At 41.6% G+C, this 27732-nt stretch overlaps 1 protein-coding gene across 1 annotated transcript in view; it reads right to left on the reverse strand.

The window, feature by feature from the left end:
• Window positions 1-27732, reverse strand: part of LOC142095075 (uncharacterized) — a 35085-nt gene that overhangs the window by 3361 nt on the left and 3992 nt on the right. The window contains exons 2-14 of the mRNA XM_075177834.1: window positions 20285-20395; window positions 17691-17766; window positions 16579-16735; window positions 10980-11025; window positions 10683-10741; window positions 9889-9924; window positions 9258-9310; window positions 3443-3575; window positions 2321-2517; window positions 2197-2242; window positions 437-502; window positions 214-273; window positions 23-105 (exon numbers count right to left, since the gene is read on the reverse strand). Of these exons, the coding sequence (XP_075033935.1) occupies window positions 23-105; window positions 214-273; window positions 437-502; window positions 2197-2242; window positions 2321-2517; window positions 3443-3575; window positions 9258-9310; window positions 9889-9924; window positions 10683-10741; window positions 10980-11025; window positions 16579-16735; window positions 17691-17766; window positions 20285-20395 (1123 nt within the window). The remainder of the gene's footprint in view (window positions 1-22; window positions 106-213; window positions 274-436; window positions 503-2196; window positions 2243-2320; window positions 2518-3442; window positions 3576-9257; window positions 9311-9888; window positions 9925-10682; window positions 10742-10979; window positions 11026-16578; window positions 16736-17690; window positions 17767-20284; window positions 20396-27732) is intronic.

The following is a 27732-nucleotide window of genomic DNA, read 5'->3' on the forward strand; positions in this document are numbered from 1 at the left end:
CCTTCAGAGTCTGCATACTTACGCTGCACATAATGCAAAGACTCTTCTATTATCCACCCTGCGCCCCACGCTGGATATCTCGGGGTATGAATAGTGAAACAGCACCTGCAGGAGCAGAAGTGATTAATGACGGTTGGTGCTATAGCTGGGGTGTCACCCCCTCATTAGAATGTTCTATAGAACGGCCTGTCCCACGTGGTTCTCTGCTATTACCTCTGACGACTCCTGCTCCTTCACTGCTACTTCTGTTTCTTTGATGTCAAGCAACACATTCTGTGGAAGACATTAAAGGAAAGTGTCCAAGTCGTTACAGATTAAAGGAGCTCAACATGAAAGAGGTGAAATCACAACATATCACACAAACCTAATGGAGACAGATATAGGATATTGAAAGATATGTAAATTCAGTAAATTAATTTGACATAAGTAAGCTTACCCTAGGTAAACAGTTCAGCTTTCGCACCTTAGTGATGCCAACATCTAAGATTTCTTTGCCCCCGAACTATAATTAAGAAAAAAAAAAAGGAACAAATGAAGAAAGCCAACAGCAAAACATATAATGATCATCAGAAGGCTATCAGACAGTATGTATAAATTATATAGCTTGCAAAGAGTACAACTACATTGGATCAATACTGAGGTGGTTATGGCAACTCGGATCAGGAAACTAAAGTCACTTCCTGGAGGATGAGAGCTCTTCCAGGACAAAGCTATAAAAGGTTGTTGTTTTTTTTACATTCTTTAGACCTACAGTAGCAAATTCCTTGTATACCTTTTGTATTGTGGTTTATAATGTTCTGAGAATATTTAGCCATGTAAGGATATTTCTGATCCAATATGGACAGAAAATGACTGCTGATCCCAAACCGCATCAGACCGTGCTATTGGTGTTCTGTATGATTCAGCCATTTAGCCACAATCCTGACCAGCTAGGACTTTCAGGCTTGGCCTAGCATGTGTATGTCCAAATCTGACAGCTAGGCAGATCACCCATGTCTAGGCATCAGTGGGCTGTATCATCAGCATCACCATTTATTTATATAGCGCCACTGATTCCGCAGCTCTGTACAGAGAACTCACTCACATCAGTCCCTGCCCCATTGAACCTTACAGTCTAAATTCCCTAACACACACACACACAGAGGGAAAGAGACTAGGGTCAATTTTAATAGCAGCCAATTAACCTACTAGTATGTTTTTGGAGTTTATGTTGTTATTTCTGCAGATTTTGGTTAAATCACAATTTATTTTTTACTTGGAGAAGTACAAGAGCAGCTGGTAGGTTAGGCAGCCACTTTGACTGCACACAGATTAAAGTCTAGAGTAAATTATGTAGATAGTGGGTTAGTCTAGTAACCAGCTATTTTCAATCGAATTCAACTACCAAAACCGATGCCTGTAAAAGTCAAAGTTTCTGAGTAATACTTAAGGAATGATTTCCCCACTGCACTGATAATTAGGGGATGAAGGCATCCGATATAAACATACTTCACAAACATTCTGCAGAAAGCAGTCGGCCCTGGGAAAGCTCTGTGTTCGCTAAAGACTTTCTACCAGTGATGTGAGAGGGGTCAGATCATGTGTTTTCTATGCAAGAACTGTTCATTAAAGACAGGAAGAAGATGCACATTTATGATCGACATATTACATATCTGAGACATAAAAAGTATATTACTGGAACCACTAAAAGTATAATGTTAAGTGTATCTGATAATATAATAGAAGCAGTTTGATGCCTGCAGTTTCTGAAACTCTATAAAAGGAAAACGGGAGTAAGGTATAAGGAGAGGAGTTAGGTTGGATGTAATGGGTGAAGAAAGGGGGAAGGGACTCCGACAAGGCAAATAGGGGCTAGTAGCATATCGGAGAGGTCTGCTCCAGAGCTCCAGAGGCTTAGAAGTGGGGAATGCAGCATTACTATGGTACCGAGTAGTAGAGTCTAGGTTTAGCTCTGCATGTGAAAGGCAGTGGGCTAGTGACCAATAGCTGGGAGATGTTCTATGGAGACACAGAAAGGCCTGGAGTGAAGGGAGTATAGATGTATAGGGTATTGGGCAAAAGGCAGCGTAGGGTACTTTGCGCAAACAGTGGGGGGGCTGCAAGTATAGGAATTGTGTTTTAAATGATATGTAATTCCAAAATATACCTTATTTCTGGCATATATGGGGTTTGAAATAGTTGAAAATTGCTATTTACCATTCCAACATCTGCTTGTCCCAGATACTGCACAGAGTAAAGAAGTCTGTGAAACAAATGGGATATTAGTGTCAGATGCTGGTATTTACAGATAACACCCTCCCCGACCACCTTATGAACCCACCTGCCATCCTGCTGGGGACGCTCCTGACCGCTGTCCTGGCTTCTGGGCTTCTGCTGAAGTTGAAAGTTAGGGACCCTGTCCTGGACCAATTTGAAGTAAGGTATGAGGGGGCGGAACACTTCTCCATCCTTCCAGCGCCAGCGGATCATCCGGAATATCAGTGGCTCCCCCTTCAGTCTACTTAGTACTACGCCAGCCTGTACAGTGGTATTTAATGATCTTTTTTCAATGGCACTTTATACAGTAATATGTCCTATATATAATCTTCCTATCCTTATATATAAACTTTCCTTAAATTGCTACTTATCATGATTTTTTTGGTTTACCAATCCTGGAAACTACTGCTGAATCCCAGTATGTCCATAAAATGTAACTTTTGTAGAACACTAACCTTAAATCCCATATTACAGAGCAATACATCTTAAAGTCAATACTCAATGGGCCTGATTCACCAAGGCCCGTATCTTCAGATTTTGAGCCTATCGTACGCAAAATCACTCTGCGCATGCCCACATCCGTCAGAAACGTCCGTGAAAGCAGTCCTGTTCCGTGCACTGCGTCAGCCTACGATTTTGAGAAGTGAACGGGACGGGAAGGGGCGTTTTGCCATAGTGAATTTACAGTAGGGGCGTGCTAAGCTCATGCGCACACAGCCACATCTGAATCAAGCTTTGGGCATCTAATAGTTACTTGTTTTTCTGCCTTATCTCTTGCTCCAGCTACAAGGCTAGTCTAAGTCCTGATCCGTAGTGATGACAGTCCCGTATGCATGCTATAACATGTGTTTGCAATCACGAGCAACTGTAAAAATTTATTTTATGCTCAGTAGACATAAACAACATCCTAATAAATGTATTTCATGGGGGGAAAAAATAACAGCAACTCTGATTCTCGTGTTATTATACCAGCTTTGGAAACGTAAATCATAGCTGTTCTTACATGTCACATTCACAGCATTATGTTTAACTCCTGAATAGTGAAAACCACACATCAGCCTTGACAGTTTAATTTACAGTTAATGATCGTCCCTTTTTCAGATTAGACTGAAGACAGCATTGTCCCAGAATGCACCTGTTCATTCAAATTCATTAAACAGCCATGGCCCAATTCATTATTCCTGACCTGTCCGTTAGGTGCATTTCTCAGTGACACGCCATTTATTTCATCAATGATATCTCCTGCCAGGACTACTTCGTCTACTTCAGTCTGGCTATCTGGCAGTATCTCTATCACAAACACACGGCCCTCCTGATACCTGGAGATAGAGAGGAAGATGGGTCACTATAATAAGTATTGTACTGAGTTATTACTTCAAAACTCAACCACTAAGTTAAGGGATATTAGTCCTAAGGTAGGATCTGCTCTCCAGAGGAGGAGGGTCTAAATGGGTCTTGAGCCAATTCTAGAACAAGGTTTTAACTTGGAGTTTAGTGCATTAGAATATCAGTGTAATATATACAAAACATTTTTATATATTGGAATAATTAGTAAAGCTCTGTTGTACTTAAATATACACAGTATGTTGAGATATATTTTCAAATTTTATTATATTTAAATTGAATGCACTTGGTTATTGCAAGCGATGGTCTTCTATATTCCCCACTTATCAAATCTGATTGACTGGTGAGCATTCATCAGGACAGGTAGTATTGTGTGCTGAGAGAAAACAAATCCCCGCTAGATCACATACTGTATTACACTCTGTATTTTAGATAACGTCTGGAAAATTTTACATATTAATATCAGTCATACATTTTAGTTTCATATACAGTAACAGATAAAGTCATAGTTTCCTATTCTACCGGAATGTCCGGGAGATTCCCGAAATTCTGGGACTCTCAGGAGAGCAGGGCAACCTCCTGCATACTGCCACTTCTTTAGTGAGGTGGGTGGGGGACAGGCTTTAGTGACACGATTCACAGCGAACGGCGTCATCATGGCCCCGTCCCTATGCTGCAATAATTTACCAGAGGGGGAGGGGCATAACAACATGATTCGTCTAGCCACGCCTCCAAGACACAGCAGTAAGGTCTCAACTCCTGGGGGGAGATCTCAAATGTAAGCAAGTATGGATAAAGTACCATGGATTTTAGATTGTTTTATTTTAAAAAGTATCTTACAAAGCTCCGTTTTATTTATAAAGCTTCCACTGTTTGTATAGTCACACTAACAAAAGGGCCTGATACTGAGATAGGAGCAAAGCAAAAAAAAAAAAAAATGAGCAAATTTGCACCTTGGCAAAACCATGTTGCATTGGAGGGGGAAGTAAATTTAAAATGTGGGGCCAGATTTATAGTTGGGATAGGGCATGTCCAAGATCAGCTTTAAACTTCAGTTTAAAAAGAAAGCTATTTAGTATGTGTGTGCTACATGAAAAAGCAGCTGTTATTTTCCTTGTGTGCAAAAAAACAAATCAATTTGCACCCCCTGCATTGTAACGTGGTTCGTCCCAGGTGCAAATTTGCTCCTTTTTTTGCTTTGCTCCTAACTCAGAGAGAAAGCAAGCCAGACAAGGAACTACAGGTTTGCCAAGATGGAGGAGAAGTGTACAGCTATCCTGTCAGAACTGGTAAAACCAGTTAATGAGGCAGGTCTATGCCTCCCAGCAGTGGCTGTACTATCTTACAGGGTGTAGGGTGCGGACATTGTGATGTGTTGCAGAGTACTAGCCTGGTCACACCCTATAAAATAACACAACCAATAAACTCTGGCTCAGTGCAATGACCACAGATAAGCTCGGAGAAAGATAGGCTCTTTGGGGTGTGTTCCAAATACTACACAATGAACTCTGGATCTAGAAGGCAGCCGATAATAAAATAAATAATTACACTTTACGGCATATTTAACCCCTTCATGATCAGAGATAGTTAGCTAGGAATGTTTTTTTTTCACTAGGAATAACTTCTATTACAATGTAATCAAATTTATATGTAATAAATATTTTTTTCAAAAGAACTAGGACTTCCATTTGGTAGCATATTTCATTTAATCGGCATTAGATAATGGAAAATAAATCAGAAAAATACAAGTTTGAGAAAATCTTTTTACAGTTATGCATTTACCCAAAAAAAATTACCCCAAAATCACCTAGTACTAGATTTGTATAATTGTGTTAAATCTTTTTCCAATGGGAACACCGGAAACAATGGGGTATAGAGGTGCAGTACAGTACCTTGGTACATTAAATCTCCCTCCAAAAGGTCAAGCTAACCCCCATCCCCCCATAGGCTTACTGGACTTCAGTATTTTCTAACAAAGTTGCAAGGACAGAACTGGGAGTTCAGAACACGAGAGAGAGGAACGAACAACAACAACAACAATAATATGAACAAGAATCTAACAAGGAGAACAGTGAAGAGCAAAGAGCAGGCATGAGAACAATATCCCCCAATGGACTCAGAGAAAAGATTTAGCGTAAGTATAAAAATCCCATTTTCTCTTGCATCCATGGGAGACAGTGATATACTGGTGAAGTCCCAAAGCTGTCCCCAATGGCATCTTTGGAAGCAAAAATGTTGAATCTGCAGAATTGTGTGAACATGTGTACCGTTCGGTACAATTGCTCACCCGAGTCCCCATGCCATGCTGGCCAAGAGTCACCCAATGATTTTGTAGAATATGCCGTCACATATTCGGGAATAGGCTGCATCAGTGTAAGCCTGCTGAATTGCAGAAGTAATACACCAAGCAATGGTCTGTTTAGATGCTACGCAACTTCTTTTATGGGCATCATAAAGATGGGTCCTCCAGGCCCTGACCACACCAGAGTGAAGACTACCCTCTAAAGCCACGATCACAATGTCCCAATTAAGGTGGACCACTTTTGATTTCTCATGAAAGATAAGAAACGGGAGACCTACAAGAGACAGTCCACAACTCCGACACTCTCCTGGCTGTGCAGATGGCCAAGAGAAAAGTAGTCATCTAGGTAAGTAACTTCAGTTCTACCGAATCCCAGGGTTCATGAGGATGTGTAGGTACCAGATTGACATCCAAAGGCACTACTGGGGAGCAGGTATGGTTTGGAGGATTTACATACAACACTCCCTGCAAGTGCCAGTAGTGTCTGAAAGAAATGGTTGAGACAGAAAGCTGAATCTTCAAGGAGCTAAGGCTCAATCCCCTGTCCAAACCCTTCTGCAAAAAGAGGGGTAAACAGGCCGAGAAAACAGAAAAGGTAGGAAACCCCTTCCTTTCAATTCAGGCCTTCAATAGCCTGTAATAACCCCTGGCAGAAACCAGCTTTCTGGACTTGAGCATGGTCTGATTCAGCTATACAGGAAGCCCTTAGCTCTAAGGATTAAGGCTTCAACAGCCCTGCCGGTGAAGTCAGTCAACGTAAACCTTGATGATGCACAGGTCAGTGACCCACAACAACCATGCTGAGAACATTCATGTACCACCGGAATCACCTGAACGTAAACTGTGCTGCCTCAAAAAGTATAGACTATCTTGCCTAGGACTTCTGTGCAAAAATGAATTATCACCAGTCAGCAAGCTAAGTTCCTGTAAATAGAGGCACATTTCATGTGGCAAGAACCTCAATAGCTTCTGCTCTTCCGGGACTAGAATTACTACTCCTGAGATCAAGGACCGAAAAGCTTCCCGTAGAGGAAACCACTCCTACGGAAGGCTGGTGAAAAAGAGATTTCGGATGTATTTCTGAGAAACGATTCTTAGGCCCCAGGTGTCTGTGGTGGAACTGAACCTCCGATCGCGGAAAAGAAGCAGCCGGACTATCACCAAGGGAGATCCCAGGGAGGTAACCAGCACATTATGCTGACTGTGTGTGTCTGAAGGCTTAGCAGTTGAACACTTAGCTGTCCAAGCCTGTTTTCCTCTCTGCAGACCTCCAAGAGGAAGCTTATCCTCTGGAGGTCTGACTCCTCACTTTCCCTGAGGCACAAAAGGAGCAAAACCTAGGTCCTTTAGATCTGGGAGCATTAACGGTTAGAAAGGACCTCTTTCCCCTTGTGGCCAGGGAAATAATCTTATCCAGCACAAGACTGAATAAGACATCCCCAGAGAAAAACAGACTTCAGAGTCCTTTTGGACTCTACATCCGCCTCTCGGGCCCTAAGCCAGAGAGCACAATGTACATCAATGACTGAGGCCCCAACATATTCAGAAGCCTCACAGATATAGTTCACCAGTTAGGTATTCTAATCTGGGTCTGCCCGAATCCCTCCGCCAATTGCTCCGACCACCTCTCGATTGCCTTATTGACCCAAGCCAAAAGCTAAGTGGCTCTAATGGATGTCCCTTTCACTGACTAACTGTTCTTAAGTTAAAGGCTTAATAGGAAGACTCTAGCTACCCTCAAGGTAGCAGCATTCAGAATCAGACTGGTGGTGGGTCTAGACAGGTGTGCTATTGGAGCATCTACTCTACCCTAGGCAGAGACTAACATTTTCTGTATCCTCGCTAGGGAGAGTGTAAAGGGACTGAAATCTGTTGGAGACCTGAAACCTATGATCAGGCTTGGTGCACGCTTCACATAAATGGTCCTTCAAGGGAAAGGAAGGAAACAGTCTGTTTCTTCTTCGTCTTAATCAGTGAATTGCAGGGAACCTCCAACTCCTCGTTGTCCTGAATATTTAGTGACCGTAGGGGGGCTTACACTAAATCCTCCACTCTCTATTTCCCGTTGGATCTGGGCAGGGCTAGAGTGCTTAGCCATCTCATCTTCCTCCAGAGAAGAAAAAAGTCACAGCCTGCACCATCCCAGGACTGAAGAACTGCTGGTATCTGACGCTTCTGCCGTCTAGAAGTGGTGGCAGTTTACACAATTCTTACCAAGGAAGATAAAACTTGACCAGGCACTGTACCGACTTCTCCATTCCGGTTCATCAGAGGAGGGGCCCAAAGGACCCCTGGTCGACAGCCCCAGGGGAGGAAGTGTTGCTCCCCAAGGCTCCCGTGGGAGGTGTGGAGGAGGGGTAATGCCTGCTCAGCTCCCTGGGATGTGTTATGTGCCATCTTAGACTGAACCAAGGATCTAGCCCAGGCTCACTCTGCTATCTCATGCCATGCACGTGGCACCTGCCCCAGAAACGCGCCCAAGGTAATCTGGTATGGCAAGCTAACACCCTTGCTGATGTCTCTCCTCAGTGCTTAGCTTTGGACATACTCCCCTTAACAGACATGACATAAGGGTGAGGGAAGATAGTGAGGACAGCTGCAGTGCACAAACCGAAGGTGCATGTGGAAAACAGCTAAAAAGTCCACAGCAGACACAGAAAAACAAAAACAGCCACCCCTCATACCCTTCTTACCAGTAGAAAGAGAGGAGAATGAGCTGCTGGCTTCTGTTGTCTCTCTTTTTGGCGGACTTGCCTCAGTGCACCAAAGGGATGGCTGCCATTCAGAAGGACGTCCCCCTCAGTCACCTTGTGTCTAGCATGGCCATGCCATGCGCCTGTGGTCAACAGTGACTAAGGGCCTCTCCAATGGCGACACTTACCTGTAACAGCACCTCCGGTGCATGGTCCGATTCCGGCTCCCACTGCCTGATGGCGTTGGAGGCATGGAATCCTGTTACTACCTGCAGTGGCAGTGAACAGGTCTCCCTCGGGCAGTCCCTCAGTTGAAGCTGGCGGTCGGCAGTGGTACCTTCTCAACCTGCTTCAGGCAACCAGCACCCGCCACAGCTGTGGAAATGCCCGTAGAAGTGACAGAAGTCGTTAAAATAAAAAAATAATTAAATAGAGAATTAAAATTCCAGGCTGCCATAGAAAACCGTGCTCATCTCTGGTGGGCACTTAAAAAAAAAAGTGCAGTCCTGGCAGCCTATGGATGTAAATAAGAGGAGGAGCTTGAACATTTGTAGGGAGATTTAAAGTGCCCAAGCTCCTGTGCTGCACCTCTGTAAGAAATTATGGGGTACAGTAAAAACGTCAGGTAATACATTTGTGTAGTTAGTTTTAAAGTTTCTCACCTCAGCACCATCCCCAGTTCTCGACAGGGCACAGTTTCATAAAGGACACATATCTAAGGCGACACACGAAACATCATTCATTTCCACAAAGGACTAATGCTTCCCCAACTTTATGAAAAATGCTCGCAGACTAGCAATGTAAACAGTATTATACTTAAAGTTACTGGTATAGGCTTCCCACAATATTTTCAATCACATAGTATCAATATGCATTTCTATATCTGAATACCAGGGCCTAGAAACACCCATAGAGACACTTACCTGTTCCCATATAATACACATACAACATTATTTCCCTGTGCTCATTTTCAACAACATTCCTGAAATGTTTCCCTCGTTCTGCAAATTAATTCCATTGCCAAATCTATATGCTTTCAACTGCATAACATTATCAAAATACGTCACTTCATCAACTAAGCATTAAACATCCAAAGACTATTCACTCTAGTCGGTTATCTTAACTTCTGCCAGACTCCACTCACTTCATACCATCTGTTCAGGGGCCTGCATCAACTCTATATACCAACCGGTAATATAATATACTTCTAAATTACTGTAAGCCATATATCGTAATGCTATTGTGCAACACACCCTACGTTTTCATGAAGACAAACAGAAAAGCAACATTTACCGGTAGAAGCCAGCTCTCGTCCAGGAAACTGGAATTCTGTTGAAAAGCACAAAAGCCAGGTATTACCACAGCCGTATAGCAGTATAGTTGGCGCTGTATAGATTATGTACAACTACCAGAATTCTCTGTTTGAAAAGAAAATTGTGGACAAACATCTGGGACCATAGATAACCGCCAGGAAAAAAACAAAGCTTGCAACCTTCTAGAATTCGTCTAGTTCAGGGGTAAGGTCATTCCGACACGTAGAGATCTTTAGCGCTCTAATACAGAATATAATTTATTACACCTTCGGACATTGGTGTAATAAATGTACAATGCTTGATTTTTCTATGACATAGGTCAGTGTTGGCTAAATTGTGACACTCCAGGTGTTGTGAAACTATAAGTCCCAGCATACCCTTCCAGCAATAAGCTGCTATACATTGGCAAAGCATGCTGGGACTTGTAGTTTCACAACACCTGGAGTGTCACAGGTTAGCCAACACTGACATAGGTATACAATTGTATTTTGATTCTAGATTGCCAAACAGAGTACACTATTGGGGTGTCTGTTCTTTCTCTCCCTTATTGGAACGCATACAATCAACTGAAGAGGAGAAACTTTTTTTTCATTATTGATTCTATATTAGAGCTCTATTTATAACCTTCCCTTTGTACCAGAATTCTCAGCCAGATACAGAACACAGACAACTGTTGAAGGTTAGACAAAGTACGGTGGATAACAAGTACATTACTCCAATCCTCTTTACTTCCAACGCAGTATGAAGCAGGTATAACTAAAAACATTGTCATACCTGCAGATCGAGAGCGAAACTGCTTTGTGAGACCACTAAGAGCAAGGACAGGAAGGGTTCTGTAGGGAAGAGAGATGGTTAAACATTATTGTTGGCTGTGAATAGAGAAACATGTGCAGGCAGGAGGGTGGATAAATCATGAAGATAGTCTACCAGGCAAACATACAGTAAGTAACAGTGACAAGTTGTATATTCAGAAGAGCAAGAAATAGAAAAACACTGTGTGTAGCAGGAAAGGAATAGCCACTTGCACATTATCATCATATTAGGGTTATTGGAAACAGAAATTCACATTACCAAAGTGTTCCTCATTTCCTAGTACAGAGAATAGCGGATCGTACCACTGCAATAAAGGGATGCAAGTTAGTGGAGAATAAAGAAGACATTATATTTCATTCTGAGAATGTGTTATTGAACTGGGTTACTTTTATGAACCAATAAATTCCAAATAGACACAGCATGAAAACTGTAAACAAAATTTGAACCTCAGTCAGGGTGCAGGTAGATGACCATGTGTATCAGCTGTAGAAACACACATGACTTCCTCTTTTGTAGTGTTTTTTCTTTACTGTTTAAAAGTACAATGTAATATTTAGAAGACTCAGCTACTTACCTCTCTAAAATCTGCTTTTGCACATATATTTTTAGACCAGAAATCAGGTACCCTACAGGCTACAGTTCTTAGGGGAACGGTGTTCCTGCACTTTGATTTCTAAAGGAACTCTGAGGGTTTTTTTTTACCAATTCACCCTTAATTGAACAACAGATCTGTGAAATGCTGGTCCCGATTCGTCAAGGCACGTATCTGCCGAATTTAGGCGTATCGTACGCAAAATCACTTTGCGCACGCCCAGAACTGGGAGATACATCCGTGAACGTAGCCCTGTCCGCTTCATTTTCGAATGTTTTATCATTAATGCTTATATTATTAAAATGTAACAGTAATTCATTAAATATTTTTTTCCTCTGCGTTCTTTTGCGGATTTTTTAAGGTATTGGACATATCCTGCAGTGTATTGTGCAGTAGAGCACAGCAGACCTGCACCCGAATTCATCAGCGCACGTATCTTGAGATCTTTTCCTTGATGAATCCGGAAGTGCGCAGAGACGATTTACGTGCATTTAATACTAAATGCACGTTGCGTTCAGTATGCGTGCATTGATGAATCATGCTCGCTAAGTCTATGACATAAACCTAGTTTATAAATCTCCTCTAACAAGAGAAGCCCATTATTGCCTGACTAGTGTATTATATCTGCAGTTATATTAAGGTCTTAGTACAGCATGCATTAGAGACAGGGCTAAACTGGTTTTTTTCTTCTTGCTTTGAGTACTGGAGTGTGGGACATGTGAAAGAAGGTTGGTGTAAACTGGAGCGTGCATAGGTCATATATATGGGTGTCTTTCTATGTGTGTGGGTGCACATACATGTGTATTTCTGTGTGCCTCTGTGTGTGCATGCTTATGTGTGTGTGAACAATGCCTGTGCATCTCTGTGTGTATTAGTCAATTTTAAAAGTTACCCCTTTGCAGATTTTGTGATGTCTGGCAGGATAAACTGAAGGCAATACATTCCCTATGCTAAAGTTGTACAATTGTATCACCCCTGCATAGTTCTGTCTCAGGATACAAGGCGGTTCCAAGTCCATTTTGTTTTCCTCCAGCACTTCAATTACATTTCAGGTATATATATTAATATAGATTTCATAAAATTCTGACTATGAACGTTGTGAGCCATTCTTGGATGCTACTCCAATAAAGTATCTGACATTGCTTGGGGGGTGGCTGGTGAGAGGTTGTGAGATTCGTGAGGTCTGGACAGCACACAAGAACAGATGACCTGGAGGTTGCTGTAGCCAATTTGAAAAGCTAAGGCCAAGGTAGGTAGTGAGGATACTTGGTCATTAAGTAATGCCTGTTCGGTAATAGTAATCGAACACTGAAGAACATCACTCCCAGGTACGATGAAACAGGACCTAAAAGGAGTTAAAAGATTGTGGACTCCTCTCACAAGAAATATAACTAGCCTCTAATCACTGCACCCTCTGCTACAGTTATTAAGCAGTTTCTGTTATTAGGGTCAAGCATGCAGGTACTCTCATTCCTAGGTTTATTCATGATTTGGTTATTCACCTGTTATGACGTCCTGACCTACACTGTAAGTGTTTACCTGCTTTTATACAACAGTCCCAGTCTGAAGGAATCATTTTGAAATAGACATTTGACGTATACAACAACAGAATAACACCTCTACATTTTGGAGTATGAATATATTCATCATAAAACAACAATCTAGTTTCATACCTATAATCTTCAATGCATGAGATATGTCTCAGAGCCTTTATGGTCTAAGAAGTCCAGAATTGGATTCTTCGAGAGAGCCATGTAAAGAAGAGTTGACTTGGGAAGGAATTTAGATGTATACCATAGAGAGCAAAGGGGGAGATGGCTGTAGAAGTAAATGACTAGCTATTGTAGAAAAATTCCACCCAGGTGTTAAGAAATAGGAGCTCTTGTGTTTGCTTGGTCTATAATCTGTGCAATTACTGCCACTACTATATGTAGGATCATTCCTGCAGTTCACCGATCCAGCTGGTTGCTAGGCAAATAGTTACAAGTTTCATTCAGCTCTGTCTGGCAGCCTCAGGTGTGCAATAACCTACCACACTCATCTTGCAGTTCTGATTGCTACTGCTGCCGTTATAAAGCTCTTCCTGGCAGCATACCAATGCTGGTGATAGTTCACGCTTGACCTAGTGTTCCTTGTATCCTGACATGTTCTGCTTCAGTGTTTGACTGGGACTGTTTATAGGAATTGCTGTCTTCTCAAGTCCTGACTCTTGGCTTTGTTAAACGGGTTTACTCGCATATGTCTATTTGCTCTGAACCCTGGCATATTTAAAGGATTATGCTGTCCTCTCTACTCCTGATCCCTGCCTGTCTGACACTGAGTTCTGCCAAATACATTCTGGTTGCTCACTACCTGCTGCCGTGTGCTGTCCACTTCATCAGACAAGTGCCAGACTACTCCACATTAACCTATGCCTGTCTGGCTCAGAGTTCTGCTAATATATCCTGGTTGTTCATTACCTCCTACTGTGTTCTGTCCTCTCCACCAGACAGATGCTAGATCAACAACTGCTACTAACCGAGCCTTAGTCCTGAGGGCAAACGAGTACTGTGGAACGTAACAATTTCCTCGGGAAGGGGGCTGCTAAAGGTGACCATCTCACAAAGCAGTTCTAGCAGTTGAGGATCTCCCGCTACTCTGCCCTTAGCACCAGGGGAGAATTGATGCCATGCCTGCCTGGTGGTCAGAAAAGGACCAGCTCCTGGTTTATTTACTCCTTCAGGTCATTAGTCTGGGGGTTTTAGTGACTTACCATGTGACCAGCTGGTCTGTGGCAGTGAATTTGCCACAACATAGGAGGCACTTTTGAGTATCCAATGATGAGAAAATCCATTTGGTGGCAGAATGGCGGTAGGTTTCTTTGTGATAGAATGTTCTGTACGGACGATAAAATGTCCCTGCTTTAATACATGGAGTTTCAGAGCAATAATAATAAAATTAAGGTGAGAAAAGAAAAAGGACCCACAAGGTGACAGGGATTCCATTCTCCATTCTTGCAAGACCAGTTTGCTGGCTAGTAGCCCTCATTCTGCAATATCATATTTTTGTTCCACTGTGGTGAAATTGTGGAAGAAGTAGGCACAGGTTAGCAGCTTCTGGGAAGTTGTTGTTGAGAAAGACCTGTACACCTGCAGCGAGATCGAAAACATCTACTTCAAAAAAGTATGGGAGATTGGGATCGGGATAGGTGCGGTGGTGAAGACTTGCTTGATCTGGAAAGTGGTCAGATTTTCTGGAGGCCAAAAGGATTGGACAACTCCCCATGCAGGTAAGATCTGTGATGATAAGGGGGGGCGATGGCTTCACAGAAGTTCTTGATGTATTGGCGGTAATATCTGGCCAATTCAATGACGCATGCAACAGCCTTTATGGTGATGAGCTGGCACCAAATCTACTACCGCCAAAACGTGAATGTACATTTATCTAGCTTGGCATACAATGTATGCTCTTGAAGTTTCTACAATACTGAATACACATGGACCCCGTGCTTCGATATGGAAGATGAGATGATTAATATCTAAACCACCATGTAACAACCCAGTATGTATTGGAATATTTCACTTAAAAGATTTTGAAAGACATCTGGTGCATTCTACAATCCAAACAGTATAACCATGTATTCCTTGGTATTGTACTCTGTTCCTGCCCTGAGGTGGTAGAATTCCAGGAAATAGTTTTATGGTGCAATCCCAGGATCGGTGTGGTGGAAACTTATCAGCAGCTTGATTGTTGTATAAATATCTGTTCCAGAGTGCCAGTCAATTACTGGATTATGCTGCCAAAGTCAGGGTAATGTGGATGGACAGAACCTTTCACTGTGGAACACAGAGATGTGATGCTCGACAGCGAAAAACTGAGAAGGACTAGAGGATAGCAAAGTCCATTAATGCCTAGAAGGCAGATAGAGTGAGCTAGAAGACGAACTGATGAGGTATAACATCTTCATCCAAGAAATTCCCAGTCGCCGTACATGCAGTAGTGGAAATGTTGTTGGAAGATGAATGGATGGTCTCCAGAAACGGGATTTGTGGACACTTTGAACAGGTAAACAGCATGTATCCCTTCTCTCCATGGTACATACTAAGTCCAAAATACCTCCTGTGAGCTTCCAGCTGCATTGATTAGAAGATAAGGTAGTGGGAGTTGTAAATACTCCAGGAGCGGAGGTCAATTGAGATAGCAAGAAACATGGCGTCCTTTAGAGCTTCAAGAGCTGCAGGCTGTTGACTAAGGCATCTTTATCTGCATCAGAAAGACAATGAATGGCCTCATCATTCCATCCAGAAAGAATTGTCCACCAGCGTAATTCAGAAAAATAGTCTTCAGCAGAGCACAAAGAGCAACAATATTTGATCCCTTCTTATCTAAATCAGCGTACAGTAAGGCCATGACCTGGAAGTAGCTGTCTGGCAAACTTAAAGCTCAGCCATGGGGTTCCAGTGAAAAAGCACATACGTGGTGGTCTCCTTGAAAAAGGACAATATAACTGCAATACTGATCTGCTCAGAAGCTTCAACCTCAAGTATTCCTTGCTTGGCTTCATGAAAATTGTGAAAGTATCGTCTTTTTTTTGAGACTTCGGAAGCGAGGAATGTGGGATAGCTTATTGAATTTGTCCCTGTGTTGTGTTGTGGACATATCATTTTTGAACAAGGCGAGTGGACCACAAGGGTTTGTAATCCATTCCCCCATCCTGCCCAGATAATAATGTTGAACCATTCTTGCAGAACACCTGATCTAACTGGGGGTTGCCCTGGGAGTGGTTCTGGGCTACAGGAGGTCTGGAATGCAGACAAGTCAGTCCCGCAGATCGTTGTAGCCAAATCAAATAACGTAAGCGTGGTCAGAAGGACAGCAGAGGTCAGGTCAAGTGAGAAAACTTAGTGGTTAAGTGATGTCTGGCCATTAATGGTCAGCAAACACTGAAAAGTAGAGGAGAAGAAGTAGAACTTAAACATTTGGAAGCTATAAGGCTACACTTCCAATTTTATATAGGGCACAACAAGAAAGATATGACTTCCAGGTGAATGTGTATCAGCCACCTTAGTACTGACCTCTATGGTTGGGAGGTCTGACTAGCAAGGAACATCTTTGACAGTTTCTGTTCTCTATATGTTCACTATTTTACATCTGGTGGCACCAGAGTGGATTCAGAATGAACTGAGAATGTATATACAACGGAATACGCACAAATGCCCCAAGCAGAATGAGCAATAAAGCTGCAATTTGATTGAATAACTTGTCCATTGTTCTGCTATAACCCACCTCAAGCAATTTGTGTGTATGTTGCAAATGCTGGAATGCAACCACTAAAGATTTCCTATTGAGAGCCAAGCGCAGGAAATACCGTCCCTTTCCCTGTGGCGTTAAGACCTTCGGACAGGCCAAGGTCTTCTCTATCATGACCGATAGATGGGGTAGTCTATCAAAAAAAGGGAAACAGAGGATATAAGCTAAAGTATAAGTATTATATAAAAAATAAGTTCAAATACAATGAATAACTAAAAGGAATTCTTATAAAATTACCTAAAACTTGTGGTTATTATTTTATTTAAGTAAACTTTTAAGTACTTTTAATGACTCTGCAACATTAAACAAAATGGGCTAATTTAGAGTTGGGTGTAGATTTTGTCCAGGTGAAGGATTACATTTTCCCCCATGCTGCACAAAATATCTATGTAGAATGTTATGTAACTAAGATAACACACTCTTTAAAACAGAAGACCTATCACTGAGGGGTTAATATTGTAAGAAGATTGTCAAAGAAGACTAATACAAACAAATAATTTCCTCTCCGCACCTATATTGTCCCAGCAGAACATTCAGCCAGGAGAATGGCTGCCCTGCTAACATACCTCTGCTGCCCATCAGCACTCTGTACCAGTGGTTGGCACTGATTGAGCAGGGTGGGCAGAGGTGGAAAGTGAATGGTCACGTAGAATTGTCCATACTGGATGCTCTTCTGGGTGAGCCAAGAGCATTTTTTTGCCATTTAGCCTCTGAGATGTCTAACGCGCCAACTATAAATCTGACTAAATGCATTTACCTGTAAAACCCCTACTGACAAGAATACTTAAAAGCAAAACCTAGTTCAAAGTTAGAGTCCAAAATAAGTAATATAAGACAAACATTGATAGCTAGATGTATAACCCTACTGTATGCTGTACATACAATGCAGTCGGAATCCTGAGCTCCTTAGGATTCTAAGAATTTTCTTTCCCTGTCTGTTGTCCAGAAAAATAAATATTTTAAGGTGCAATGAGCGTGTTCAAGCAAATCAGTCTGCAAGTTAAATCCCGGTAGGGGCATTGTACTTGGCTTCTCTGCCTCTTCATGAAAACCAACCTACACCAACCAAGTTCATTTTTGGTTCACACCTGTCACAAGTATCATGTTGAGGAAGCTCCTCTATCCAGTGCCAGTAATCTCTTCTCTTCAGTCCTAACACCCCACCTGGAAGACAGTACATAGAAACACAGATGATTTGTCATGTGTATGTCACATCATTTACAAGTTCTTTTGCTAAAGAATCAAAATAAAGTGTTCAAAACCTATCTGCATCGACACTGAAAACTGCCCTGTGCTTTTACATTTAAAATAGAATCTGGTGTTTTTACTGGTTAAGAACAAACAAACCTTTTTTTTAGCAACCACTCTAAATGTCAAAAACACACACACACACACACACACACACACACACACACACACACACACACACACACACACACACACACAATCTTTGGAATCCTACAATTGCCCAACTCCTTACTTAAGTAATTTATTTAAAGTGTAAGACAGACAGACACACACACACGCACACGCACACACACTAGCAAGCAAAACTTTGGAATCACTAAGAAATATCTTGGTTTTCAACAGAATTGATACTTTTTTTAATGAGGTCCCATTAGATCAGAGTTTCTTAACTCCAGTCCTCACTCACCCCCAACAGCTCGTTTTCAGGATTTCTTTGATCAGCACGGTGGCTTAGTGGTTAGCACGTCTGCCTTACAGCACTGGGGTCATGAATTCAATTCCTGACCATGGCCTTATCTGTGTGGAGTTTGTATGTTCTCTCCGTGTTTGTGTGGGTTTCCTCCAGGTGCTCCGGTTTCCTCCCACACTCCAAAAACATACTAGTAGGTTAATTTGCTGCTATTAAATTGACCCTAGTCTCTGTGTGTCTGTGTGTGTAGAGAATTTAGACTAAGTTCCAATGGGGCAGAGACTGATGCGAGTGAATTCTCTGTACAGCACTACGGAATTAGTGGTGCTATATTAATAGCTGATGATGATCATGACAGGTGACTAAGTCTACTTGGCTGGGTCAGTAATTATCCCATCTGCTTCCACAGACAGAAATCCTCACAATATGAGTATAGCGCTATGTGAGGGCTGGAGTTAAGAAACACTGCATTAGATTGATTTAAAAATATAGTTAAGACACTACTAATGTTGCAAATGACTATTACTGCTTGAAATGAAGGATTTATAATTTATTATTCACATATGACTGCAAAGCAACATTTTCAGCAGCCAATACCCCAGTGTCCTAATTGTGGGTTTAAAAAAGGACAAAACAAAAAGGCTTTTTCAAGAAACATATCAGTCTTTGGTTGTTTTGAGCAATGAAGGCGTTCCCACGCGTCAGACTGACAAGAGACTGAAGATTTCATACAAAGGTTTCCACTACTGTCTTGAGTGAAAATTCAACAAACTTGACCTAACCAAGATAGAAAAGGAAGTGAAAGGCCCAGATTCACAAGAGGATCAGTGCATCAAAGTCTGAAGTTTGAGGAACAGACGCCTTATAGGTCATGAGTTGACTTCTTCCTTATATGGTACTTGCCATATACCAGTGTCACCAGCAAAAGTAGAAAGACAACTCCAGGAAGCCGGCCTTATAGGATAGGCAGAGTTGCAAAGAAAAAGCCATATTTGAATCTTGCAAATTGGAAAAATAAGTTTAAAATGGGCAAAAGAACACAGACATTGGATGGTGGATGACTGGAAAAGAGTATTTTAGATGTATGAGTCCAAGTTTGAGCTGTTTGGCTTGAAGAAGAGAACATATGTGTGACACAGTTGCTCTATGTCACACATCATCATCATCATTTATATAGCGCCACTAATTCCGCAGCGCTGTACAGAGAACTCGCTCACATCAGTCCCTGCCCCATTGGAGCTTACAGTCTAAATTCTCTAACACACACACAGACCAAGACAGACTAGGGTCAATTTTGATAGCAGCCAATTAACCTACCAGTATGTTTTTGGAATGTGGGAGGAAACCGGAGCACCCGGAGGAAACCCACGCAAACACGGGGAGAACATACAAACTCCTCACAGATAAGGCCATGGTCGGGAATTGAACTCATGATCCCAGTGCTGTAAGGCAGAAGTGCTAACCACTTAGCCACCGCACTGCCCATTTCATGAACGGATGCTGGAGAAGTGCTTGATGCCTTCTGTCAAGCATGGCAGAGCAAATGGTATTGGGGTACTAGGTGTCTCCCAAACGCCAAGCAAATATAAAGTAATGCATCCTAGCAGCAAGTTCCAGTCACTGCATAGCTCATTATACTACATACTTGCCAACTCTCCTAATTCTGTCCACTTCACTTCCTAGTGGACAGAATTAGTACTGCAATGACGCGATTCTTAGGGGTTATAAAATTACACCATTTTCTAAGTCCTGCCCCCTCCGCCCGTACCCCGCCGGGAACTCCAGGAGGGGCAACTGAAAAAGTTAGCAAGTATGCTATACTGCATACAACGTTCATTACATTACTTCACATTTCTCAGTGCAAAAGGAAAAACTAAATAATTAAATAAAAATATAAGTTTTTCCATACCAAAGCATAAACAGACGTTACCTTTACACGTGTGCTAGCATTGCTTCTCAGAATGCATTGTATCCTTCTAACCTGAGACAATGACACTGTAAATGAAATTAGTTACCAACACTTACTCCTTAGTCCTTTGCGCATGATCATTTCTAAGACATCACAAAGCGGAACCACATGGGGAGAGTCATCTGTGATAGGGTCAGAGCCAGCTTCTTGCATTCCCAGGACACAAGCTGCAACAGACAGTAAACATTCATTTACACCCGCCATACATTATCTTCTTACATAGAACAAGCTTCATTCCTACTCATCACCAAATGTCCTCTCATATAAGCTGACATACTGAAGGCATTGAAAGTAAAAAAAACAAATAAAAATAAAATACTTCTATAATCCCCCATCCTCACCCCACTCATTTCTAATTCAACTGAGAATATTAACGGTCTGTATGTTTTATGTGCCTGTTATTTCATTGTGTTTACTGTCAATTTTTCCACTTTCCCAAACTAAAAAAGGAAACCCCACTGTACCACTATTCTGCCTGACAACAGATCACAAACAGAGGAATCACCAATTACAAAGATGGCTAACCAGTGGCATTTTAATTATCATCATCATCACCATTTATTTCTATAGCGCCACTGATTCCGCAGCGCTGTACAGAGAACTCACTCACATCAGTCCCTGCCCCAATGGAGCTTACAGTCTAAATTCCCTAATATACACACACACACAGACATATAGACAGGGAGAGAGACTAGGGTCAATTTTGATAGCAGCCAATTAACCTACCAGTATGTTTTTGGAGTGTGGGAGGAAACTGGAGCACCCGGAGGAAACCCACACAAACACGGGGAGAACATACAAACTCCACACAGATAAGGCCATGGTTGGGAATTGAACTCATGACCCCAGTGCTGTAGGCAGAAGTGCTAACCACTAAGCCACCGTGCTCTTATCAACACCTTGTTTTACCTGCTTCCCTCTTGTCAAAAGAAAAAGCTATTTCCAGATAAACGGGTTCTTGTCTGCCTTAGGCTGAGTACACACTACAGGTTTTTCACCTGATTATCGTGCCAATCACACGATAAACATCTCTTAGGTCTAATATTGCATAAGTGTAAACGCTCCCATGATCACGTGTTATCGTTCCAAAGCACATCGTACCGTTTGATTTGACTTTAGAAACAGACTAAAAATCTCGTTCAACAATGGAACGATGTTGTGCCAATTCTGCAGTGTGTACGCACTTAGGACCAGCAGTGTAGGCAGATCTCTATGGAGTGTGCAGAGTCATGATCTTTTCAGCCGATGGTTATGACAGATGAAGAGTCTATAATGTAGACCTAATAAGAGTGCCCCCCGCCACACAAACTTTTTCTTCTATGTCTTTAGTGTCATGACTTATGTCTAACTTTGGGAGAGCAGCCCCTTACATTAATGTTGAGATAGATACCTAACTAGGATGTAGGCAGGGCCGCCTCTTCCATTGGGCACGATGGGCAGGTGCCCGGGGGCCCTGCAGGCAAGGGGGGCCCGTCCGAATCCTTAAAAAATACTTACCTTGCGGTCACATCAGCGGTGATCCGGCTCCCTCCCTGGTCCCCTCTTCCGTGCTGTGCTCGCAGTGATGTCACGCGCAGCATTCACTGCAACCACAGCACGGAAGAGGGCAGAAGAGACTCAGCGGCGCGGAAAAAAGAAGAGGATCGGACTTAAGGTAAGTTAAGGGGGCCCCTATATATATATATATATATATATATATATATATATATATATATATATATATGTAAAAAAAAAAGTGATTATATGTATAATCACGTTTTTTTTTTACATACATATATATTTTTTTTTACACACACAAATATATATATATATATATATATATATATATATATATATTTTAGGGGCCCGGTACACTGCATTGCCCGGGGGCCCATAAAGTAGTTAAGGTGGTCCTGGATGTAGGGACTTCCATTAATGTTCATAAATAAATTATCCTGTGCGGGTGATGAAAATATTGTACCATGGATATGAAGATATCTACGCTTACTAGGTTTCAAGATGCTTGATAACATTTATGTGTAAGAAAAATATCCATCCCTATTGTTTATGAGTCTGCTTTGACAGAAGCAGTTGGTGACTGATGATATGTGGAGGTGAATGGATAAACTGAAAATATATAACAATATATAAAATTTAACAGATATTGGGCTCAGAAACTGTACACAATGCGACATGGACACTTTGCCTCTGTCCGAAGGATGTCATAAAAATATACCTTGCATTCTACACTCTTAGGGCGCATTCAATTGTCAGCGTTAACGCTGCAAAACGAGCGCTTGGAAAATATTACCGTTTATACGTAATATTGCGCGCGAAAATCGTTAATACGGTAGTTTACTCGCGGAATTCCCTGAGCTGCGAGCTGAAATTCCGCAAGTAATTACCGTATTAATGGTAAGATTTTTTGAGCGCTAGTTTTGCAGCGTTAACGCTGACAATTGAATACGCCCCTAAGAATTCAATTACCTATAGGCAATAGGCGCTTCACTTTGTCTAATATTTCCGTGATATTACAAATAACATAAACAGACACAAGACAGAAATGCACAGTATTAAATGGCTCTATGAAACAATAAGCTCTTAATCACGACACTTTATTTCTCTAAGATCATCATCACCATTTATTTATATAGCGCCACTGATTCCGCAGCACTGTACAGAGAACTCACTCACATCAGTCCCTGCCCCATTGGAGCGTACAGTCTAAATTCCCTAATATACACACACAGACACAGATAGACAGACAGACAGACTAGGGTCAATTTTGTTAGCAGCCAATTAACCTACCAGTATGTTTTTGGAGTGTGGGAGGAAACCGGAGCACCTGGAGGAAACCCACGCAAACACGGGGAGAACACACAAACTCCTCACAGATAAGGCCATGGTCGGGAATTGAACTCATGACCCCAGTGCTGTGAGTCAGAAGTGCTAACCACTGAGCCACCGTGCTGCCCATAATATCATAATATTATGATATCATATTATTATTATGAAGATCATAATATTTGTTTCCTCTGGTGAAAACAACATAATTTGATTAAAGCAGCAATAAATATCTGGCATATGATTAAGCCAAAAGTAAAGCTGGATACACAATTATGATGCAGATGACGATTTATGTGTACACACCTACACAATTTACCATGAGATCTGAGATCCGCATCTCTCATAACCATCTGCTGAAAAGAATGTGACTCTGTACACACTCTACATATATCTGCCTACACTGCAGCAATATGTAAATGTCATTTAAATAATGGGCTGAACCTCAGCACACACAAACGTACAAGAGGAAATAGCAACATCGCCATTCATTGCTTTGTCTACAGTTTACGTTCGGTTCACTCCTTGCAAGACTGTGCACAAGGTAGGTTTCATTGTTATAATGAGCCTGTTATATAAAAGAAAATTGCATGCTTGTTGCCATGGCGCCAATACTGCAAACAATAAACAAAAGAATAAGGAGAAGCAAAAGAAATGCACTTGTTGGACCAAGGACTGGTTGCTGAGGATAGAGCCACTGCTACACAAGACATGGGAGAATAATCCTGATGATTTCTCCCATACTTTCCAGGAGCTGCTGCTTTTGGTCACCCCACTCACAAAAGGAGGACGCATATTTAAGAAGACACATATCTGCAGAGCAGAGACTGGTTGCTACCCTATGATTTTTGGCTACTGGCTGATCTCAAGTAGAGCACAGCTATTTCACTACAAGCTCTGGGTCCTGTGAGGCCACCATACAAGACTTTGTGCCTTATCACAAGTTCTCCAGATACAATATATCAAGGTTTGTTCAAGAAATACACAGATTTTAAACAATTATCTTTATTACTATATAAACTGAACATATTAACATATCATAGAAAAATCAAATCATATATAAAACCTACAAATAAATAAAATCGAACTCAAGCTTTAAAAAAATAAAAAAAAAGTATAACAATAAAAGTCAAAGGTGCTCATATTGGTTTGGGTCAACATGTTCCAATGATGAAGGACTACAACTATACTGCAGCACACTAACATTGCTGCTTGGTGTGGAAGTCCTCAACACAGGATGGGTAATGGACAGTCTTTCCAGGAATTGATGTTGCCTGGGTGGAGTTAGCGGCAAATGAGGGGATGTGGCCTACAGAACTCTTGGGCATAGTTTTCGAAAGACCTTGTCAACTCTGTGTACTGGATGAGTTCCCCTCTCTTAGACCTCCATTATCAAATTATCGGCCTTGGCCCTGTTTTCCGCAACTAAGCTTTTCAGTTGTTTTTTTTTGCTGTTGCCACACCCATCAGGTCACACTCGTCGTCTTCTTTGTCCATCAGCCTGTTGGCGGAGTCCAGTATCAGACGAGTCATTATGATATGTGTTTTCCAGCTCCCATGGTCCTTTCTTTCCCCTCCTGCCAGCTTGTTGACCGTGTTGCCGAGAGGCTTCTGCACTCAGCTGTGTGGGAGCAAGTGTCTCTCGCAGTATCCTCCATCACAGCAGATAACCCCTCCTCAAAGAAGGCACATGGCTGTGTAATAAAAATATAAAATTAAAATAGTTACTATAATTACAATAGGTACATGTATTGATTTAACATTACAACAATCTTTCTTTTTTAGTTCACATCAACTATTGAGGAATGGCAAGTTATCGCAGAAGAAATGTGGAATTTCCCAAACTATGGTGAGGTCATATACAAGAATCATGTCAGAAGTAAACCACCCGCTAAAATAGGTTCTATAATTACAATGGATTCTTCAGTATTATCCTGATGGCCACCGTGGATGCAAAACATAAATTCATCTTCGTGGATATTGGAAAAAATGGTGTCTGAAGGTGGAAGGTGGGACACTGGAACAGACGCCCCTTCCACGACAAGCTTAAAAACAATGGACTTAATTTTCCTAAATGTACCCAAACAAAATTAGGACTTAATTTTGTAGTTGTGGCTGATGAACCGTTTGCACTCTAAGTTAATATTTTAAAACCTTTCCCCCAGAAAGCACTCGCACCCGAAAGGAGGATATTCAATTGCAGATTATCAATTGCAAGGCGAGTAGTGGAGAATGCATTTGGTACATTAAGTAACAGGTTTAGGATTTTTCATACCGCCATTAATCTTCACCTTGATAAAATAGACAAGGTGGTGATGGCAAGTTGTGTCCTATACAACTATCTTAGGGGTAAAAGACCCACAGATTACGTTGAGGAAGTGGTAGAGTTGACACCAATGGAGTCTTCTCAAGTGAGAAATGTCAGTGAATAGGACAAGTTAAACAGGAGCGGTATTTGCAATATTTTAATAGGGAGGGTGCCATGTTTTGGCAGAATGACCTGTTATAATGTATGTACATTGACAATCTATGTTATATTTATTTACTAATTTTTACCAATATGTAAATAAATATTTTAAGCATTCATGATTGTGTGTTTACTTACTATACCACTTGACAGTATGTCTTCAGTTTCTTGAGGGACATATGAGGAACTTGACTCTCCCTGTGGCAAGTTGCAAGTAGATGGTCTGGCAATCTTCTGATCCACCGTGACCCCCCAGGAGATGGAAGTACCACAACTTTTGTACAGTCACATCTACAGCCACTGCCCCAGATCTTTGAGAAGCCTCCATCTTGTTTAATTCTTTGCAGAACACAGTACGCATGCTCTGTATCTTCCTCTGACCTATTCTGCTATTGCCTCTGGATAGCAAGTAAGGCTGACTCTCCCCATTTCCTCATAAGCCTTCATCCGCTTCTGCCTGGTTGAGTAGTCTTTGCCACCAGCAGGGGATAGAATCTGTAGGAATCAATGAAATCCTTCATGTGCTCTACATTCTTATCAGATGCCATAATGAAATTTCTGAAAGTAGATAAAACATGTATTGTAATATTTCCCATCCACACAAAAGTCATATATAAAACAAAGTCAGATGTAATAAAGTACTTACCTTGCCATAACAGCGATGAAATGAAGGAGATAAATCGAGAAATCCGTTCAGAAAGACCCCAAACTGGAATCATGATTCATAAAGCTCCGTAAAAACAACCAATGCGGACGAATGCCAATGGCGAATGAACGTTTAGCCACTATGTTGCTAGAACTGCCGTGATTGGTCCATGCCAATTGTATACGCCCACATTTGCTCAAGAATATTTTGGATAAAACTCAGAGGAACCTGACTGTCACCAGCGCTACGTGGCAAGATGGCGGGAGAAAAAAATATTGAAGGAAAAGAGAAAGGGGAAGTAGAACAAGGGATGCCATCGGATGATGGGAAAAGGGCAAAACCTATGGGGGGGGGGGGGGAAGCAGGTGTTACAACTACCGTAATAACAGTAATTAAGCGCCTTATTACCGTAATAACTGTAATAATGCGCAGGCCGCATTACTTTTACCAGTGACAGGGCCAATTGAATTCCCCCCTATGAGTCAGAGGGAGATGATGGTCAGAATTCTGGATCAACATGACCACGATTGCGTAAAAAAAAAAAAAAAAAAAAAAAATTACAACAAAATAAATTAGACAGGAAATAATATTGCAACGATTGATAAGAGACAAACTGGGAAAAAGAAGAATCAAGCTCCAGATACAGAAACGAAGGAACAAAGTAAGTTAAAGAAAATACAAAGAAATATTTAAAAAAGTGAGTATTCAAACTTGGGACATGCCTGTTAACTATGTAATTGAGAACGCTAACAATGATTTTGCACTAAACAGTGTCATATCTTTATACAAAAGAATAATACATCATCAATTATCAACATCAACAGAGAAATAAAAACAGCGCAAAAGCCATTGCTAATGTTTAAAAATAAAAGAGGAAGTAATAGAAGGTAAATAACTTAACATTGTACTTGTTTTTGAATGTTGTGTATCCTCTGCCTATATGTGAATATATCACATCTATATTTCACTACAGCAGGTATGGACCATCAAGTGAACAGTCAATTCTTCAAGTTGATGTCGGAAGCAGGAAAAATGGGCAAGTGTAAGCACCAGAACTGGACCTCAGAGCAATGGAGGAAGGTGGCCTGGTCTGATGAATCACATTTTTTTTTACATCATGTGGACGCATGCGTCGTTTACCTGGAGAAGAGACGGCACCAGGATGCACTTTGGGAAGAAGGCAAGCCGGCGGAGGTAGTGACATGCTCTGGGCAATGTTCAGCTGGGAAACCTTGGGTCCTGGCATTCATGTGGATGATAGTTTGACATGTACCACCTACCTAAACATTGTTGGAGACCAAGTACACCCCTTCATGGCAAAGGTATTCCCTGATGGCAGTGGCCTCTTTCAGCAGGATAATGCGTCCTGCCACACTGCAAAATTTCTTCAGGAATGGTTTGAGGAACATGACAAAGTGTTCAAAGTGTTGATTTCGCCTCCAAACTCTCCAGATCTCAATCGGATCCAGCATCTGTGAGATGTGCTGGGAAAAAAGTGCGAGCTATGGAGGCCCCACCTTGCAACTTACAGGACTTAAAGGATCTACTAACATCTTCATGCCAGATAC

Source organism: Mixophyes fleayi, chromosome 6 (genome assembly GCF_038048845.1).
Source record: "Mixophyes fleayi isolate aMixFle1 chromosome 6, aMixFle1.hap1, whole genome shotgun sequence".
Taxonomy (NCBI): domain Eukaryota; kingdom Metazoa; phylum Chordata; class Amphibia; order Anura; family Limnodynastidae; genus Mixophyes; species Mixophyes fleayi.